This window comes from Myodes glareolus, chromosome 5, assembly GCF_982192425.1.
Source record: "Myodes glareolus chromosome 5, mMyoGla1.1, whole genome shotgun sequence".
Lineage (NCBI taxonomy): Eukaryota > Metazoa > Chordata > Mammalia > Rodentia > Cricetidae > Myodes > Myodes glareolus.
In genome coordinates, this window is record NC_142030.1 from 21,181,306 (window position 1) to 21,201,591 (window position 20,286).

Genomic DNA, 20,286 nt, shown 5'->3' on the forward strand with positions numbered 1-20,286 from the left:
TCAACCTCACAGCCCATACTCTGAACACTGAAACAACCACTGATTTCCATGCTTTCTTCTTTCACAACCGTCACTGACCTAAGTCAGCTGCCATCATCAACAGGGAAGCAATTCTTAAACTTATTTATTAACTGAGCAGTTCTCCGGTCATTTTTCACAGGGGCACAGTTCTCATTTTCACAGTTGTTCATCAGTTCTCTGTTTTCACGTACACAGCTATGGACAACACTACCTCATGGGTTGATCGCTCAGCTACGCACACCCTGTTTCTATTATCTATTCATGTATGTAATTATGTATGCTGTTATTCTCTTGTAGGCTCACCCATAATTTAAGAGATGGTGAATGAATACAAGAGAATTGTTCTTCTGACAGGATTGCAGTGGATCAGTGACTATAATTTTAGAATAGTTAAGTCTTTACTGATCCATGACCTACAACTGACTAAGAAAATGCAAGATGAGTATGACAGAATTAAGATTGCTGACTTAATGGAAGAAAAGTTCCAGAAGGATGCTGGATTGAGCATACTGATAGAACTGTACCAAGATATTCCAGAACTTGGAGACCTCGTTGATACACTTAGAAAAGAGATGGCAGAAGGTAATGTGGAAGCACCCTTGATGTGTACCCCTTCTCTACCCTCTCCAGCCTTGCTAGATCCTTGCAGTGTTTACAGCTGATATTCCTGCCCCTTCCCCAGTATATGCATTGGGACCTACCAAACGGGAGCACATCAGATGTTAACAAATTGTTGAAAATGAAGCCAACTCCTTTCCTAAAAAGAATTCTAGTGAATCTGGATGTAAATGTCCTTGGGGTGGGTGAAGTAAATGAAAACAGCAAAACAGAAGTTGCTCAGAAAAAAACAAGAGCTTCTAATACTGTAGTATGAATAGAAAATTATAAGGTAAGATTTTAATATCACACTTAAAAATACCTAAGTCAATTACTACAACTCCAAATTAAGATATGCCATCATTAATGTATTTTTTGGCAACAAGTGAGTCAATATTTAAGTATAATCCTGAATCTAAGGGGTGTGAAAAAGTTCCCCTTTATCAAGTTACTAGGTTCAAAATACATGAAAAGAAGGGGGCATATTGTCCCACAGCTGTGGAACACTCAGATGGACATTCAGCATTCAGTTGATTGGAACAGAGAGCTCTCCAGTTTAAGAATAACCTGAGGTTCATGCCAAGATCTTATCTCCAGAAAATAAAAGGGACCCAAAAGGTAAGCTATCGAAATTCACTACTCATCTATTGCCACACCTGAGATGAGGTCACAATTTCTTTCTCTGTTTCTCTAATTTGGGGTGACCTGCAGAAGATAATCTATCAAAAATTCATGAAAATTTTAGATTTTTTTTCAAAATAAGTTTATTTATTTATGTATGTGTTCATTTTACACCCTGGCCACAGTTTCTCCTCCCAATCCTTCCTTGGTTCCCACCCCCCAATGGCAGGTCCCCCACGAGTATCAACAAAAATGGCATATCAAGTTGCAGTAAGACTAAGCACCTCCCCATGTATTAAGGCAGAACAAGATGAGTCAGAATGAGAAGTAGGGTCCCAGGAGCCAGTAAAAGAGTCAAGACAACCCATGTTCTCACTGTTAGGAGTTTGACAAGAAGACCAAGCTACACAACTGTAACATATATGCAGAGTACCATGCAGGCTCCCTAGTTTTTGGTTCAGTCTTCTGTGAGAATCTGTGAGCCCAGGTTAGTTGATTCTGTGAATTTTCTGTGATGTAAACCCTCTGACCCCTGCAAGCCATTGTCCGTCTCTTTGACAGGATTCCCAGAGCTTCAGCCTAATGTTTGGCTGTGGGACCGCATCTGTTCCCATCAGTTGCTGGATGACACTTCTCTGATGACAACTGGGATAGGTACCAGTCGGGTCACAGGAGAGGCCAGTTCAGGCTACTTATCCGCTATTGCTAGGAGTCTTAGCTGGGGTCATCCTTGTAGATTCCTGGGAGATTCCCTTGCTCCAGATTTTTACCTAACCCCAAATGTTCCCCCTTTCCAGTAGGCTTCCAGTACTCTCTCCCTCCTCCTTCCCCAGTCTGACTGCTCATGTTCCATCCTCACTTGCCCTCAGTTCACTCACAAAATCTCTTATACTTCCCCTTCACAGGGAGATGTGGGTTTACTCCCATAAACCCTCCTTGTTACCTAGTCTCTCTGGGTCTGTGGACTATAGCGTATTAGTTATATTTTTATAGTTAATATCCACTTATGAGTGAGTACACGCTATGTTTATCTTTCTCTTCTTAAAAGTGAACTATAGGATAAAAGGGCTAGGATGTGGCTTGACTGCTGTGTATACAAGTCTCCATAAGGGAAAACTATGCTCATTGCACCTGAAAAGAGCAAGCAAATCCTGATACAGCTCCTGTGTCTGTATTGTTTGTTGGTGACAGAGATAAGCAGGAAGTAGTATACCGGGACAGTAGCAGGAAACACACTCGGACAGTAGCAAGAAATATACTGGGACAGTAGCAGGAAATATACTCAGACAGTAGCAGGAAATATATCTAGACATATACAAGAGGCAACATAGCACTGGATGGACTTCTGCTGTCTTACAACAAGACAGCTGCATTCAGTTTATTGTCTTTTCTTTACTGCATCAGTTGAAAATAAAAGCAGAAGCAAAGCCAAAAGCACTGCAATAGGACCCAGTCAGAACGAATCCAGCACTTCCCACTTTGTCTTCAACACAGAGGAAGATTTGGAACTAGGATCAACTATGGCGACACCTTCATCAGAGGTACGCTGTCTAAGATCTCACTGAAAAGCATCCACTAAGTTTGTTCTCCTCAGTACCTTTCTCTGAGTACTTACTTTAAGCCCTTTATCTGTGCCAAGGGCATAGCAAAAGTGAAGTGAAGGGTCACCAAATTCATGATTTCTGGTCACTCTTTTTGTTAGGACTGCAGGACTACCTTTTTATATTTGGTATAACATAATCTCCTGTAACAAAAATATAAAATCATTATTTGCTTTGTGTGTGTGTGTGTGTGTGTGTGTGTGTGTGTGTGTGTGTGGTTTACATATGCATCCATACATGGCATTTGTTGATACCAAAGGAGAACTTCAAGTGTTCAAGTGTGTGTGTGGGGGTGCATACGTGTGTATGCATGCATTTGTTGATGCCAAAGGAGGACTTCAAATTCTCTGCTTAATCACTCTCTGATTTTTTTCCTTTGAGATGGAATCTCTCCATGAACCTGGGACTTTGCTGGTAGACAGCAAGTCCCAGAGACCATCCCGACTATGGGGTATAGGCAAATATGGAAAATCCTGATTTTTATATGATTTCTGGGATATAATCTTAGATCCTCATGAATGTGCAACAAGTACTCTTGTTCCCTGAGTCATCATTTCAGCCTCTCATTACTCCCTTTAAAAACATTTACAAAAGTAGCAGTCAGTTTAAGGATGTGATTTTAAAGGATATGTTGAAGGGCATTAGACATCAACTTGTACTTTCTGAAACTAAGCTTAGTGTTCTCCATCATCAAATCAAAATAGAAGATTGACATAAATAAGATGTTTCCATGCTGGTATGAGATGATTCTCTTCTCTGGCAATTTGTTCAAAGTATTCAGTTCCCAATGAATCAATAAAATCAGAATCCAATAACATGGAATGAGTTATCTTGTTATTGAAACCATTTTTATACAGTATTAAAAATGGTTGTAGGGAGTGGGAATAAAACTTCATAATGGAGCCTGGCTTTGTTCACACGAGACCCCAAGTTCAATCTCTAACACACAAAAGAGAAAATCCACCCTTAGCTGTAGAAAAAATGCATTCTTTCCTTTGAGGAAAAAGGGAAATAAAACTACAAAAACTGAAGACTCCACAGTTCCATAACATAATTAAATCAATCACTGTTTCTCTTAAGATTTCAGTGAAAAGCTTCTGTTCTTGACAAGGTATATATTGTTATGAAATAATTTATAATCTCAACAAACTATATATAGTAGTTTCATTTAACCAGAGTTATAATGTGATTGATCATTTAAAACATTTTATCTTGGCAGATGCTTAAATGAGTCCAACTTGGGCTTCTTGCATATTGTATAAGCATTCTACCAGTTCAGTCACAGCATGATTAACAGAACTATCAACCCTTTGCTTCATTCTTTAAAGATACTCTACCCTTCTTCACAATGATTAAAAGTCTTGAGGAAACTTATCATCTGATCTCTTGCTAACTTATTGATTTAATGTAACCATCCATTCCTTCAGTGTATACTGTGAAAACCTGACAGTCATTTACAAATACTTATTTTATTACATTCTGCCATTACACCAGAGATCTCTATATAATCAATGTTTTGTCACTGTAATTATTAAGGTTATGTTACTTAGAATGTTAACTAAATGTGCACATCTAACTATATGTCTTTCTCAATGATGATAATAATATAATTAAAAACATATATGTCTGGATAAAAGACCATTAATCATCATTTTTATCTGGACAATATCAGCTTGGATGGCATCGTCTATTTTCTTTCATTTAAATTTGAGCAAAGACTTTTAATGAATATGTTTTACAAGTATACCAAAGACTCGTGTAATGATGCCTTCATTGGAAGGGATTCTGGGCAGAAAGCCTGCACACTCCTTTGTGACTAGAACCGCAATAGCAGAACTTCCATTGCTTATTATGACTCCTACATTATCTTCAAAATGAAGAAAGCCCTCATCTTTTCTTTGATATGGCTTTCATTGTTGAATTACCACTGTTGGATGGATCTTTTTTCTTTTTACTTCTGGTTGCAGAAGAATTACATCCCACGGGATCAGAAACACAGAGAAAACAGGAATAATAATTGATATGATAGTTATATGAAAGTTTTTACAATATTTCACTTTTTAACTTTTTTTTACTTTGAAGCTAAATTTAGGATCTTTTAAGATTTATGCCTCATATAAGTTTAGATAAGTGTATTACAGGCACTAAAATGTGTATGGACTTATGCACAAATGCTGCATATGTGTACACACTCAAATATATAGTAGTTTCATTTAACCAAATACAAAATAATCATTTAAAAGACCTTAACCTAAGCAGATACTTACATGAGTTCTATCTAGTGTATAGTAGGTAAATATTGTATCAACTGAACTCCATGCTATCTCCTAAAATTTTGCCTCTGTGGTCCATTATTTCAGGGTATTTATTGTACAGTGATTGCCAGATCACCTGAAAGGGTAGTTACAGGGATTCCTGTGTGCCCAAACAGCAGACAATATGGAGTTGTTTCTTTGGAAAGTTGAGGGAAGAAAAACACATAAGTGGGAGCCAATCTTGCTGTTGACCCTATTGCACATACAACAATCCTGAGGTGAACTGAACCAAGTTATCTTTGGCATTTTATAAGACATACAGAGTTGGGATTCCAAGCCAAACCAGTGAAATTCAGTGCCCAGCTTTCTAAGGGATATTCGCATTAGGAAGGGAAGAGGCTACATGTTGGACATCTCTATATGTGATCTAGAATACCTCCTGCAGCCCAGGGGGAACTGGCAAAACGGAAGTATTTTTAAAAACGAAATTGTAAAGATGTGTTTGATCTGATTTTTGAAAACTATTTATCGAAATACAAAGAATTCTAAAAATCTATTTCCCTTCAGAAACCTGAAGACGCACTCACCAAATCACTTAACATCGTGACAACACAGTCATTCCAGGAAGAGTTTAAACTTCCAGAACTTTCAACAGCCAACAGATGCCCAGCTATGAGTGAACCACAGACTTCTCAGGGGCTTCCAACAACAGCCTGCAGCAGCCTCCAGACTCCCCTGGAGCCTCCAGAAATATTACACAGCATATTGACAACATCCCAGGGTCCTTCAGCACCATTTTCCACCAGCGATCAGACTTCTCAGGTGTCTCCAGTGACAGCCTCCAGCAGCATTCACACCTCTCAGGTAACTTCAATGGTTTCTTGTAGTCATCAAGATCATCTGAAGTCTCAAAAAAACAGTGTCTAAAACTGTCCCAGTCTTTCAAGAAAGTCCAGCAACAATGACCAGGGCTGTCCAGACCTCTTGGATACCTAAAGCAACAGAGCACAGCAGCAACCAGGCCTTTCCAGTGACTCCAGCAACAATGACCAGCGGTTATAATAGCCCTTTGATTGCGACGCGCTTCCTGACCAGCAGGAATGAACGCCACTAAAAAGCGAGAATTCCTTCCCTGTACACGTCTTTATTCGGAGCATTTGGTTGAGGAAAATTGGGGGAAGGGAAGAGAGCAGGGACAAGAGAAAGCTTAGAGAGAGAGGAAGTAGAGCCCAGAGGCAGCTGCTTTTAAACGGTGGAGAGGCTTGAATGCTGTCCTGATTGGTTAATGCCATTCTGCTGGACTGAGCATGTGCAAGCAAGGGTGCAGGCAAGGGTGCTCAGCCCCATGTGGCTAAGCCAGGTATGGACTTGTATACCTCCAAACTGCAGGACCACCTGTGCCTCCAGGTGGCTCCCTACATTTGATGTCTGCAGCGACACTATCTGGCAGTTACAATACTCCTCAGGTGACCCCAGCAACAGTGCACAGCAGTGACCAGGCCTCTCGGGTGACTCCAACAACAGTTCCCAGCAGTGTCCAGGCCTTTCTGGTGACTCCAGCAACAACAACCAGTGGTTACAACAGTCCTCTAGTGTCTGCAGCAAGAGTGTCTGGCAGTTATAATACCCCTCAGTTCACCCCAACAGCAAGGGCTAGCAACTTTAATCCTCCTCCACAGTCTCCAGCATCACGGCCTAGCAACTTTAGTATGCAACAGGCGTCTTTGGCAACAGTATCCAGAAGTTTCTCTGCTGCTTTGGTGTCTCCAGCAACACCATTCAAGGTAATGATGGGCTGTTCTCATAATATGATGACAGAAATTAGCACAAAAAATTTCCCATGGTCCCTTATGATGTGTGACGTTTCATTTTAATAAGTCACTTGTCTGTTTTAAATATCTGATTTTACGATTTTCAGTCCTTCCCTAGATTCATTTTCTATTCCTCCTGCGTTCTGCTTCATTAAGAAACCGTATGATGCAGTGAGCCCCTGAGCATCCTTGTTTTTTAAAGGACACAATTAACATTTATTTGCTTGTTTTGATGTTTAGTTGTTTGGGCTTTCATCTTTATTTTTTACTCAGTGAACCATAAATTAATATTTTAGTGGAAAACGTGATATAGAAATATAAAGTTAGGCAGACAATATTACCAATGATTTTTCTATGTTTTAATTATAGAAATGCCATTTTAGAAAACTGAGGAAAATAAATAATACACAAAATAAATGTTTGAAATTATCTAGAATCTCTTTATAAAATGCCACATTTCACTATCCAATCTTGTTTATTTTATCTTTTATTACATATATGAGGAGTATCCTTTATCTACTAAATTTGCATCACAATGCACATATTTTTTCTATAGCTTACAGTTTTAAAACTTTATTTAAGCAGGTCTGAGAGATGACTCAGTGGATAAAAGCACGTGCCACATAAGCCTGGCAACCTGAACTTGAATCACTAGATCCCATGTAAAATGTGGGCACATAAACATTCATGTGTGTAAACCACATGTGTACCAAAGCAGAGGCTCAAGGCAGAGTGACAAGAAAATCTATAGAAACTGACACATAGCTTATTAGGTATGCATAGCAGTGAACGAGAGAGACCCTGTCTCAGACAAAGTAGAAGGTGAGAACCAACATCCAGTGTAGTCCTGTGGTCGCACACACACACAAACACACACACACACATTTCTACCCCCAAAATATTTTTAAAAACAGTTAACATATCTTGAGCTGCTGTTCAACCAACGAATATAGATTTAAATGATTTTGTTATGGGAAACACTGCAGAGTTCAGACATTATAAAGATAACCCTATGTGGTATGACTTTAGGCTTTTTCCAGTATTTTCCTTTTCTGCAAACTCTGAAAACACCTGAGAATTTTTTTTCATTTCTAAAGAAGTGTATAACATCTACTCCTTAAATCCCATGTACCTTCTGTCCGGTGTTCACACCAATCTGAGGTACCGCTTAAGTCACATTCGGAGTACACTTCCTATGGTTCAAAAACATTGGAGCACATTGAGGAGAAATCAAAGCTAAACCCCACTATCCACAGGCTTCCGAACCAGACCACAGAGAGTGTTGTTGGTTCATAACTACCTCACTACATTGGACTCTAGGTTTCCTGTAATTGTCACCATACTTCTTTCAAAGTGTGATCCTGAGTTCAGAAATAGTGCAGAGTAGCTAGGTATGGTGGCACACACCTATAATTCCAGGAAAGACTGGTGAACCTCTGTGAGTTCAATGCCAGACAGTTTGACCTACATAGCAACTTCAGAGTCAGTTAATAATGCATGTTGAGAAACTGTTTCAAACAAACGAACCAAAGAAAGTGAGGTTATGGGAGAAGAAAAGAAGGAGGGAGGGAGGGAGAGAGGGAGGGAGGGAGGGAAGGAAGGAAGGAGAGGACGGAAGGGGAGGAAAAGAGGGAGAAAGAGAGAAAAGGAGAGAGGCTGTGCATACTGCAAGTACTGTGGAGACAGGCTGTCAAATAACTCTACCTTTCTTCCTTTTCCAAATCTAGGATTCGTCTCCAGAGCTGCTCTTGTGCAAATGGAAGAGCATCTAGTCTGAATTATTCAGATTAGCAGAGCCCTGGGTTGCTTCCAGTGGCTGCATACCTAGGTCTTTTTTATAAGACAGTACTGGTGTGTGTGTGTGTGTGTGTGTGTGTGTGTGTGTGTGTGAAAAGATAATGTGATTTAAGTTTTAAAATGTATTGTTAGACTCAAAACGTAGCTCAGAGGAAGAGAATTTTCCTGGCATTCAGGAGGCCTTGAGTGTATTCCCAGATACCACAAAAATAGTAATACAACCTATTTTCCTGCCACAAGTAATTAGTACATGCTGGAGCTACTGTTCAGACCTCCATTTATTCCCCATTTATTACACCATAGCACATCAGACTTTGCTTATATTTTTCCACTCTACCTAGGAAAGATATTCCTTAAAGTCCATCTTAACTGTTCCTGGCTTTTCTGTGTGCATTTCATGAAGAAACCAAGACTGAAGACTGTACCTAAGCAATCTTCTCAGGAAGATGGTTACCACCAAGGTCCCAAAGAAGTGGTGGTATTAAAAGCGACAGAACTATTTATATATGACATGAGAGAAAATAAAATGATGTTCCATGCCACAGTGGCCACTGAGACTGAATTCTTCAGAGTGAAGGTTTTAGACTAAGTACTAAAGGAGAAGTTCATCCCAAAAAAAGTCATTGTCATCTCAGATTACATTGGCCACAATGGTTTTCTAGAAATACACAGAGCCTCCAGCGTATCAGAGGTGAATGGCACCAATGAATGGTGCCATTCATTGGAATGGCAACTGGAATAATGAAAATTCCAGTTTCCCTGAGACAAAGAGCCAATGCAACACCTAAAATGAATACTATTTGTTCACAAATAGTAGGGACATTTGTGAATGGAGTTTTTGCCGTGTATGTGGTAAGTCATTGCTTTATTTTGTAAAATTTCATTTGCAACCTCAGATTTTAAGACTTAACTTGGCATTTTGGATGTGGTCGATTTTATGCACACAAGAAACTAAGGCCTCCCTGGTCAGAAACAGGAAGTGGAGTTTCACACTTGTCAGTGTTGCGTAGCCTCTTCCCATTCCTATCAAGGTATCACCACGAAAACGTTTTTACAAAGAGACTCAACATGAAACCTGGCATTTTACTATGATGACCTATGTGGAGTATTTTGCATCAATACAATATCCTTAAGGTTTTTTTGCTTGCCTTCTTTCTTACCCATATGAGTAGCAACTTAATTATAACTAGTAGTTGAACCCTTGCCTGTATACTTGAGGTGACAAAAAGAATAAGAATGCAAGTTGCTAACAGACTGATCACCTCGTCTTCAAACTACTCTCAGTTACATTTGATTTACCTATATTATCTTTATTAATTCTTAGAGAATTTTATACAAAGTATCTTGACCAAACTCCTTCCAAAACCATTCCCTCTACCCTACTTCCCAACCTCTTTTTACTTTATTTTTAGAAGAACCTATCGTGAATCAAATGCTCTCCAGTTCTTTTTTTTTTGACAAATGAACTCCATTTTATATTTTTTCTTTTCTTTTTCTTTTTGTTTTTTTCTTTTATTAAAATATAAAAGTTTCCATTTTCGCCCCTCCTCCCAACACCCTCCCACTCCCCCCACTCCCTCTCCTCTTCCCTCTCCATCCCTAAGAGCAGTCAGGGTTTCCTGCCCTGTGGGTAGTTCAAGTTCCTCCCCGCTCCCTCCAGGTCCAGGAAGGTGAGTATTCAAACAGACTGGATCTCCAAAAATCTAGAATATGCAGAGGAAACAAGTCCCAGAGTCATTGTCAATGGCTTTTTAGAAAGACTTCAGGCCAGCCACATTCAGGGAATCCAGCCTCCTCCGAAGAATCTGGTTGGATCAAGTCCCAGTCAACTGGTCTTGGTGAACTGTCATTAGATCAGTCCCCTTGTATCAGTGGGTGATCACTTCCCTTGCGGTTCTGATTTTCTTTTTCATGTTCTTCCTCCTTCTGCTCCTCCTTTGGACCTTGGGGGGCTCAGTTCAGTGCTCCAATGTGGGTCTCCGTCTGCATCGCCATCCAACGCCGGATGAAGGTTCCCTCTGATCTTGCCCTCCCTGCTCATGTTCTTCTTCCTTCTGCTTCTCGCTTGGACCTAGGGAGTTAAGTCCAGTGTTCCAACGTGGGTCCCCGTCCCTATCTCCATCCATTGCCAGATGAAGGATCTATGGTGATAAGCAAAATATTCATCAGTATGGTTATGGGCCAAGGCCAGTTCAAGCACCCTCTCCTCTGTCCAGAGAACAATCTGGGGATCTCTCCTTAGACCTGGGATCCCATTTACAGTCAAGTCTCTAGTAAACCCTAAACTGATTTCCATAGTTGAGATATAGTCTTCTGTCTGCCCCCTCCTCTGTGATATTTCCTGAGCCTCAAGTGTACGGATTATGTTAAAAATGTATTAAATGGAGGAGGGAACCCTATGGTCATTTGAAATCTGCGTTGTGACCAGTTGTGCCCTTCTCTAGTGGTCTTCATCTACTGCAAAAAGAAGTTCCTTTGGGAAGGGATGGGAGGTTCACTTTCCTGTGCCTATAGGATACATATTTAGAATGCACGTAGAGATCATACAGACTCAGGCAACTAGCAGGAGATTTTTCATGTCCCAAAAATTCACAGTTTTGAATTCATCATAGTCCCTCCTAATGAGTAGACCTTATATCCAATGAAGTAACTGCTGGCTACTCCCAGGATGTAAGTACCACTCTTCCACCTTCCAGAAAATCTTGCCGTGCTGACCATTGTTCAGGTTCGTTGCCAGTATACCTGGGATGGAATGGGACTGTTAATTGCTCTTCTCTTTGGCAGTTTATATGGCTTCTTCTGAAACTACGCAAGTTAGTCATCAGTGAGGAGGCTTCTAGATCAAATCCAGATCAGTTCCTCCAAATTCTGTGTCTGAACTATGTAGTGCCTTCAGCAAAAGGGTAGTACATTCTTTGCCTGGCAGTAGCCTAAATTGTTATTGAGGTCTGTTGGACTGCTCTGATTAACAAGTTGAAAGGAAGTATTCCATTCCTGGCACTAGAGTTTTTGTTAGATAGTCTAGGAGGGTTTTTTGGTGGTAGGAGTGGGGAGAGGAGAAATGCTGTAACTTCAATCCAACTGCAAATAGGTGTGTGTGCGCACACACATGCATATGTGTCTGTGCATGCATGTGTGTGTTTGTGTGACTGTATATGTAATTTAAGTTAGAATAAAATAATACATTTCCCTATGGTTTTTCCTGACATCCTTAATATTAATTAAAATCTCCTTCCATCTCCCCTGTGTTGTCACATCTCCTCCCTCCACAGGTAAGTGTCCCACACTCATTCTTTCGCATTTCTCCCTTCAGAGAAATAATGCCCTACTATTCTCATCCTTAACGTTTCTATTATGGTCACTTTTTACTTTTCTGAAATCTGAATTTACTCTAGGTTACTCATTGAATCTAAAGATTTGGAGCTTGCATACACAAATAAGAGAAAACATACCTATTTGTGCAGAGGGCACAAGGTCCTTGTACTCACAGATAAATACTAGGGAAACCAGGAATGTTAAACACACAGGATTGTCTCTTCAAAGAAAGATATGTATAGCCTGTTCTCCATCCAGAAGGCTGGACATGGATTTAGTCAATAGCCCAGTCATCTCTGTGCTATCTGTGGGGTCACATCTGACTCCTTTTGACTCTTAGGTTTATCTCAGTCATTCTCCCTAGGCTTTTACCTTGAGCATTGTTTCTCAGTCAATAAAATTTTACCATCTTTATGGAAGGGGGCATGCGTACTTTGAAAAGGTTTCGATGTAAACATGTCTTACACTTTCTTTTATACACAGTATTGAGTTAATTGTCATCACAAAACTTTAGTGCTGGGTATGGTGGCACACGCCTTTAATCCCAGCACTCTCAGAAGGCAGAGACAGGTGGATCTCTGTGAGTTCAAGTCCAGCCTGGTCTACAAAGTGAGTTCTAGGAAAGCCTAAGACACACAGAGAAACCCTGTCTCAAAGAACCAAAACTAACAAATCATAATTGAATAGTGCTTAAATATGCCTAAAAATAAACTGCCCAGTATCGGACTTTAGAAGTTTGAAACAACACCTGCGACTGAGTGGGTCTGAACCAGATTTCCTTCCTGCCCCACATGGCCAGTCACTCTGCTGACCTGGGGTTTGGACAGACCCTCTACATATTTGTCTTTTCAGGTCTGTGTTGTGTGACTCAGCATATTTTCTAGCTTCAAGCATTTATCTGCAGATTTCATTTTTCACAGCTAAATAGTATTCCATTTTATATATCATTCATTTGTCAGCTGAACATTTAGATTGCCATCCTCTGCTAGGTATTGTAAATAAATCAGCAACGAAACATAGCTGAACAGGTACTTATGGAGAAGAGCGTCGATTCCTCAGAGCATATGCCAAGCAATGGTACTGTTGATCGTAGCTTTAGGGAAATCTCCACACTGATTTTCAGAGTGCCTGAACCAGTTTGTAATTTTACCAAAGGGTTACCCTTTCTCCACAAACACATCAGCATTTGCTGGTCAATGTTTTCTTGATCTTAGCCATTCTGACTGGATTTAGATTCATCAAGAGATTGTTAAGCAAGTGACCTCTATGTTAAATCTTTTTTTTTATTGATTTTTATTGAGCTCTACATTTTTTTCTTCTCCCTTCCCTGCCTATGTTAAATCTTAAGAGAAACGAATATAAGAGACTCAAAAAATACAGTTCTATCTCTCAAGTTATGACAGGAGACAAGTAATATAGAGGAGACTGAGGAGTTCTTGGATTTAGGTGTGTCTTTCAGCCCCAATTTCCCTGTAGATAGCACTCATAGATGGCCTAACTACTTGTTCAAAGCATGGTCTCATAGTCTGCTGTACATACGCAGCAGTGGCCTGTTGCTTGTATCTGTGGTGTTCTCTGCAGTATGTCTAGGTGACTATGCAAGTACATCTGGCTGTAACCTTGACAACACAAACAAAATACAAACAAGAAAAGCTGGGCTAAATGGTGCAGATTTAGTGGTTGAAATATTTGGAACAGAATGAACACAAGTGGACACTGAGAAAACATCATTCATTTAAGGGGGACTTAGTCTCAGACACACAGTGAGTCAAAGCCACCCTTCTTAGTTCTTGTGGTATTACCTAGGATATTCACAATGACAGCCAACTTTATTCTGGTTTCTCCTTACTTGGGTTCTTTAACTCTCATCCCTACCAATTTGGTAGGAGGGAAGGTTTTCTCTAATAACCTATCAGATGAAAACCTTAAATAAGAAAAGCTTGAGAGACTTTTCCAAAAGCGAGATTTGTGAACCAGAACCCCCACAGCTGTTTTGTACCCGTAATTCTAAACCTAGGCCTGCATTTGCTGTATCAAAGACAAGCTAGCACTATTTAAGTCTCATAGATGTCACAGCACTTGACATATTTCTCAGAAGATGAATGTTAATTATTTCTTTTTCAGAAAAAGGTGAAGGGTGAATTCATTTACTATGGAATAGAAGACAACACAGGGAAGATGGAAGTGGTGGTTCACGGACAATTTACCAATATGTACTGTGAGCCAGGGGACAAGCTTAGACTCCTCTGCTTTGAATTGAGCTCATGTGTGGATACGTGGCAGCTGAGCTCATGTGTGGATACGTGGCAGCTGAGATCTGAGATGCACAGTTACTTGCAGGTGTGTGCTCTCAGGCATCGCCGTTCTTCCTAGCAAGCACTTTTAATACTATGCTAAGCCTTGGCTGCAACAGAAAAGAAATTCAGCTTTAAACACTAACAGATGTAAACATTTTTTTATCATCATATTTAAAACGAGGTAATTTTTCTTTGCCTTGATTCTTTTTGCTTTTGTATTTTGGAAAATATTTTTTCATAGAATATACTTTTATCACAGTTTCTACTCCCTTCTAAGTCCTCCCAGATCCTCCCCACCTTCCCAGAAATCATCTACCTCTACCCCTCTTTTCTCTAATATATCTTTAGGAAACAAACAGGCAAAACAAAATAACTAGGATAAAATAAAGAAAAAGCAGGAGCAAGTTACACACATACATGCACAAACATGTACATACACACACCCCATAGAAAACAAGATATCAGAAAACATAACATACAAGCAGTGGGTTTTAAAAAAAAATCAAAGTATTATGTAACAACAACAACAATCACTACCCTTGAATTTGTCTTGAGTTAGCCATCTCCTTTTAAGCATGGTTTGTATACCCAGTGAGATTCCATTAGAGAAAATGAAGTTTCCTTTTGCAAGCAGTTGTCTATTAGAAATAGCTTCTTGGTTAGGGATACGAACTTGTATCCACTTCCCACTCACAGTGTTGAAATCCCATCTGGGATGAACTTGTGCGTGCTGTGTGCATTCTGCCTCAGTCTCTGTGAGCTCATGTGTCTGCCTGCTGTGTTTAGAAGATCTTGTTTCTTTGCTGTCTTCCATAGCTCTGCTCTTGCACACCTTCTGCCTCCTCCTCCACAAAGTTTCCTGAGCTTTTTGAGGTGGAGGGTTGATGAAAGTATCCCATGTGGAACTGAATATTCCAAAGTCACCCACAGTTTGCATATTGTCTGGATTTGGGTCTCTGGGTTAGTTTCCACCTACTGCAGTCAGGAGATTCTCTGGTGCAGACTGAGTGAGACATATAGGTATATGTGAGATCTATAGGTATAGCAGAATGTCATCAGGATTCACTTTATTGCTGTGTTCCTTTAGCAGAACAGTAGTGCTTGGTTTTCCTCTATATCCCTGGCCTATCCAGTAAATGTAGTAAATCATAGTATAAAGAGGATATTCAGAAAGACCCTCAAACTTTTATTTCCTAAGTTAAATAATAAAACTTGTTATATTTATCAAAACAGGGAAATTATTTGATAGGAATTTGGGTCTAATATGTTTCAAACTCTGGCTCTGATATTTTCAAATTTACTGGAGGCCCTGAATCTCATGGGCCTCAATTATAACATGAAAATACTGTTCATCACAGAGGATCATGAACAGAACTCACAACAAACACCAAATGTTCCTCAAGGGTGCCTTAAGCAAATGAGAGCACAACAAACCAAAGTCCATGCTCTTGTCACACAGTGGGATTCACTAAACACTAGCAAAGACTACTAATAATGCATAGATGAAATATAAGAACTGACCTAATCAGTCACGTGGAAATGTTTTCATATCTCTTATTCCCAGGACCATAAGTCAAACATTCCTAATGCCCATCCAAAAGCCTGCACCAGGCATGCCCTCTGTACCTTCCTCCTGACCATCTGTGCACTGATGTCTTCCACTCAACTCCTGCCTTTGACCCTTCGATTTCTCCTTCCCTACCATTGCTGCACCATATCACCTGCTCTTCTATCTGAGCTCAGGCCAGGCAGGGTGTGACTAGCTCATTTTATGCTCTCAAGAAGGGGGAGCAAAGTCGATTCCAAGGATAGAGATTTGGTAAAGGATTTAGGTAAAGGAAGATAAGTGACTCCTGGGGGCAGTGTGGATAAAGAAGAGTGTGACCAGCTGCATCTCAGCTAACCTGACTTCACCCTTGTCTTCTTCAAGGTCATCTGGGCTAGGAGGAGAGACATAGAACCACCCAATCCCCATTCAGCTATGGAAATATACCAATATTCCAATATTAATACAACTGAACAACACCGGCAATAATGTTTATGGTGATATGATGCAAGTGCAGAAAAATGTGTATGTGCAAAGAAAGGGAGGGGGCAAAGAAAAATGTATAGCTCAATAAAAATAATTTAAAAAGCAAAAATGTGTATATAGCATATAGTGATATATATACATATATATGTCTCTTAATTTTAGAAAGTAGTGTTCTTTTACTTTGCTTTTTATACATTTTTGATTCTCTATATTTATATTTTCCATCTTTATGTTTCAAAACTTGAAAAAAGAATAATAAACTTTTTATCTAAAGCAGTTTTTCCCCAGAAGTCTCTTTCATCCATTTATAAGTTCTTATGAAACATATGGCTTGTGCTCTGCAGATTTGAGATACATGTCAACTTGTACTTTGGATGGGATAGTCAGGGACAGAGGCCTCTTCTTGAAGTATCAGGCTATGAACCATGCAGGAAAAAAAAACAAGTTCAAAGGAACATGGGGTCTGGAGTGCAATCTGAAGTGTAGTCCCAAGGCTTGTGCTTCAAGGAGGGGCTTCATTGGCTGAGGAAAACAAAGGGAGGTTGTAGGGACTTAAGGCCTACCAGGCCAGAGGGGGTCCACCTGGAGTCTTGCTGGCACTGTCAGAGGTCCTGACCATGCCTAGCCAAAGAGGAGTTACCAAGCTGTGTTTCCTGAGTGCCTAGCAACAGGGGCTGTCAGATCATGTCTAGTCAATGAGGGATGAAAATGTGATGTCAACTGTCAAGAGATCAGAATGACTGGGTGCTGGGAGGGTTTATAGTATTTCCCCTGTTGTTAAATAAACGAGTCTGCTGTATACCTGACTTATACTTGACTCCCAATGTCTGAGATGATGACACTGTGCCTTCTCACCCTTCTCCCCTGAGGAAGACCTTAGGGACCAACAACATCTGGCACCCGGAACAGGGACTTCAAACACAGATATTGAGCTTGCCTGGTCAGAGTCCCCCCCCCTTTTCTTCTGTTGCAGCTGTAATTTTTATGTTTTTGCCAGAACAGGTTCTAGACATCTTCCTCTCCTCACTCATGGTGGTATGCAGTGTCCCCAAGATGGTGTTTTTTTGGTGAAAAGGCCCCTTGTTCCCTTTGGCAGGTAAGCACTAAGACACCCATCCTTTTCTTCTTTTGAAAGGTCCCTCGGTACCTTTGACAGGTAAGCATTAGGACTCTCATCCTTTCCTTCTTTTGTGTTGTCTGTCATGTTTGTCACCCATTCAATTAAGAAGTCACATTTTTTTCTGTTTCAGTTCACCCAGTGTCTCCATATAAGGGCTGACACCCCACCCCAGGAGGCAGAAACAAAACTGGGCTCCTGAATGCTGTCCCTTGTCTGGAGACACCATGTGAGCATATGGCTGTAGCCTAAAAAGACACAGAAGTTCCTCACTAATCACCAAGACATAAAGGTCTGATACAATTTCCCTGTTGGCTGTTGGTCTCCTGCTGTCCTGCTCAAAGGAGTGGTGACAAGCAGGGTAGAGTGGCCTATCATCTGTGGGAGTGCCACGTTTGCCTTAGCAGGGAGAAGTGAGCTGCATGGCAGCATGGGAGATGAGGGCCTAGAAGCTGGTGCTGGCCAGGTCTGAGGTGTGTGAGCTGCAACTGATGTGAGCTTCCTTCTTGACCGAGGTCTCAGGGTGCTGACTGAGCTTCAGGTGTAGATGACACTTCAAGGCATGGTCTTGGAGGTAATAGGCTTCTGTAGTAAGGAGGCTGCTTGTTGGTTCCTGGGTGCTTAGCCCAGAAATAATCACACAGAAACTATATTATTTAAACACTGTTTGGCCCATTAGTTCTTGCTCCTTATTGGCTAACACTTATATCTTAATTTAACCCATTTCTAGTAATCTGTGTATTTCCACTTGGCTGTGGCTTACTGGCCTAAGTTCCTTCTGTCTCCTGAGTGGCCATATGGCTTCTCTCTGACCCTGCCTTCTCTCTCCGTATGTTCACCTAGCTCTGTTCCCGTACAGCACTGTTATAGGTCCAAAGAAGTTCCTTTATTTATTAATGGTAATCACAGCATACAGAGGGAAATCTCACATCATTTCCACTTTTCTGTTTAAATAAAAAGTGAAGGTTTTAACTTCAACATAGTAAAATTACACAAAACAGTTATTAAGCAAGAATTACAGTTATATCTATTTTATCTTTTCTCATAACTAAGGAAAACTATATTATTACTATCTATCAATTCTTCAACTCCATCAACGACTCCAGAAGGATATAATATTACCTAAGTAAACAGGAAGTGCATTGTAAACAACTTCCAAAACTCTAGAATGGACAGAGACAACTCGCAGCCTGGACAATCACCCGAAGCTCTTCTAAACCATTGGTACATCTGTTTTCAGGCTATAGGCCCATAGTATCTGGCAGATTTTTCCATGAAGCAGGAAATTTCAAAGACAGTTTTGCCTATATTGGCAGTTTGTCAGTCACTTTCTTCTGTATCCTGGAGAACATCTGAGAGACTCTTTCATGAAGTAGGAACCCCAAAGAATCATCTCACCTTTAGGCAAGTTCATTGGTCATTTCTCTGCAGGTGCTGCTTGTCCAGTTTATCAAGCAGTCCAAGCAAGAGCAGTTTCTTGCCTAAATGGCTAATAAACTCCATGAGGAGCCTCTTTGATGCCCATCTTTCTCTTGAGCAGATATGTTTCATTGCCTGAAAAGTCTTAAGTTCTTAAACGTTTTATATGCCATATTCTTGTAGTCTTTAAAAGGTTTGAAGAATGCCTATCTAATTGAAATATATCTCTATATATCTAGAAAACCTAACATGACTACAAGCTTGATATTATAGATGATTATCTATTTACCTATATTTCTTAATTATGCATTATGTTTTAAATGAACTGCACAATCACAATACCTTAATCAAGAGCAGAAATACATATACACAGTACAACAATATTGACCTTAGATTTGTATCAATAGAGCAAGTTCCATAGCAATGCAAGTATCCATCTCTATAGCAGATTCCCTTTTAAATGTAAAGAAACATTTACAAACAATATTTGGGCATATGGGCATAGTTTTTCTCCAAACTGATTCCTGTTGTTTATTGGGTGAAGTAATTTGAGGGGGCGGTGATTTATGGAGACCTTTCAGGGCATATTGATGCATCAAGTCATATTAGTCTGGAAGCAATTCACAGGTTCTCATCCTCTGTGGAAACAAAAGAAGAACCTCTTTTCCAAAGCAACATATTCTTAGACCAAAATTTTGAAGTCAAGATACCTTTGTAATATACATGCTGGTTTAGCTTAGCAGCCCATATAATGAAATGTTTCTCTATACTTAGCTACTTTATAGACAAAAATTTTAAAGAAAACACAATAATATACATAATCCAGACTCTCTGTGTATTTTCTATCTTTATGTGGCTTATTATTTTTCCATTTTATTACTTTTTAATATTTGTCTTTAGTTCTTTAATCTATAACTATCTGTTCTCTGTCCCTTTAAAGACTTTGGTTTTTTTTAACTATTTACTTCTTTCCCAACTTTCTATACTCTTTTTCTTCTCTCTCCCAAGCCTTCAAACATTTATCCAACACTGTGACCCATTTAGAAGTCTTTTTTACCTGGGTTTGTCTTTTTGCATATCTGTAATTATTTTCTGATCAGAAGTGCTTCTTAAAATGATAAGTGCTTAATAATCTAAGCTGTGACATTGCTAGGGTATATATGGTAATTTCTGCTTGCCTTGCCCATTCCAACATGGAGGAGATGCTCACCGCTTCTGAGAGCCATGCACAGTGCCCCATCTTATGGCACATAGCTGCTCTATGTTGCTATCAAAAAGCTTCAGCATGCTGCTCACAAACCCCATTCAAATGCTTAGTCTCCTGAAATAACCAGAGGTCATGTTGGCAGTATAACCCAGAAAGCTGGCATTTCAAAATGGTGTGGCTTTTTTTTCTTTTACTA

The 20,286-nt window shown here is 39.9% G+C and overlaps 2 protein-coding genes across 2 annotated transcripts in view; both read left to right on the top strand.

The window, feature by feature from the left end:
* Positions 1 to 14,406, top strand: part of LOC125409701 (pyrin and HIN domain-containing protein 1-like) — a 40,124-nt gene extending 25,718 nt beyond the window's left edge. The window contains 3 exon segments of the mRNA XM_048448839.3: positions 6,460 to 6,879; positions 9,107 to 9,442; positions 14,134 to 14,406. Coding sequence (XP_048304796.3) covers positions 6,460 to 6,879; positions 9,107 to 9,442; positions 14,134 to 14,391 — 1,014 coding nt within the window. The 3' untranslated portion in view covers positions 14,392 to 14,406.
* LOC146894840 (interferon-activable protein 208-like) lies at positions 333 to 6,100 on the top strand. The gene is made up of 3 exons (XM_087906122.1): positions 333 to 603; positions 2,644 to 2,780; positions 5,663 to 6,100. Exons 1-3 carry the CDS (start codon positions 339 to 341, stop codon positions 6,020 to 6,022), a joined length of 762 nt encoding a protein of 253 aa, XP_087762248.1. The 5' UTR covers positions 333 to 338; the 3' UTR covers positions 6,023 to 6,100.
* Positions 14,407 to 20,286: the final 5,880 nt, after the last annotated feature.

Excerpts from the sequence above, each read along its gene's own strand:
- LOC146894840 (XM_087906122.1), top strand. The coding sequence starts at position 339 with ATGGTGAATGAATACAAGAGAATTGTTCTTCTGACAGGATTGCAGTGG. Across the intron at positions 604-2,643 it reads TAGAAAAGAGATGGCAGAAG|TTGAAAATAAAAGCAGAAGC; the intron begins GTAATGTGGAAG and ends TTACTGCATCAG. Across the intron at positions 2,781-5,662 it reads TGGCGACACCTTCATCAGAG|AAACCTGAAGACGCACTCAC; the intron begins GTACGCTGTCTA and ends ATTTCCCTTCAG.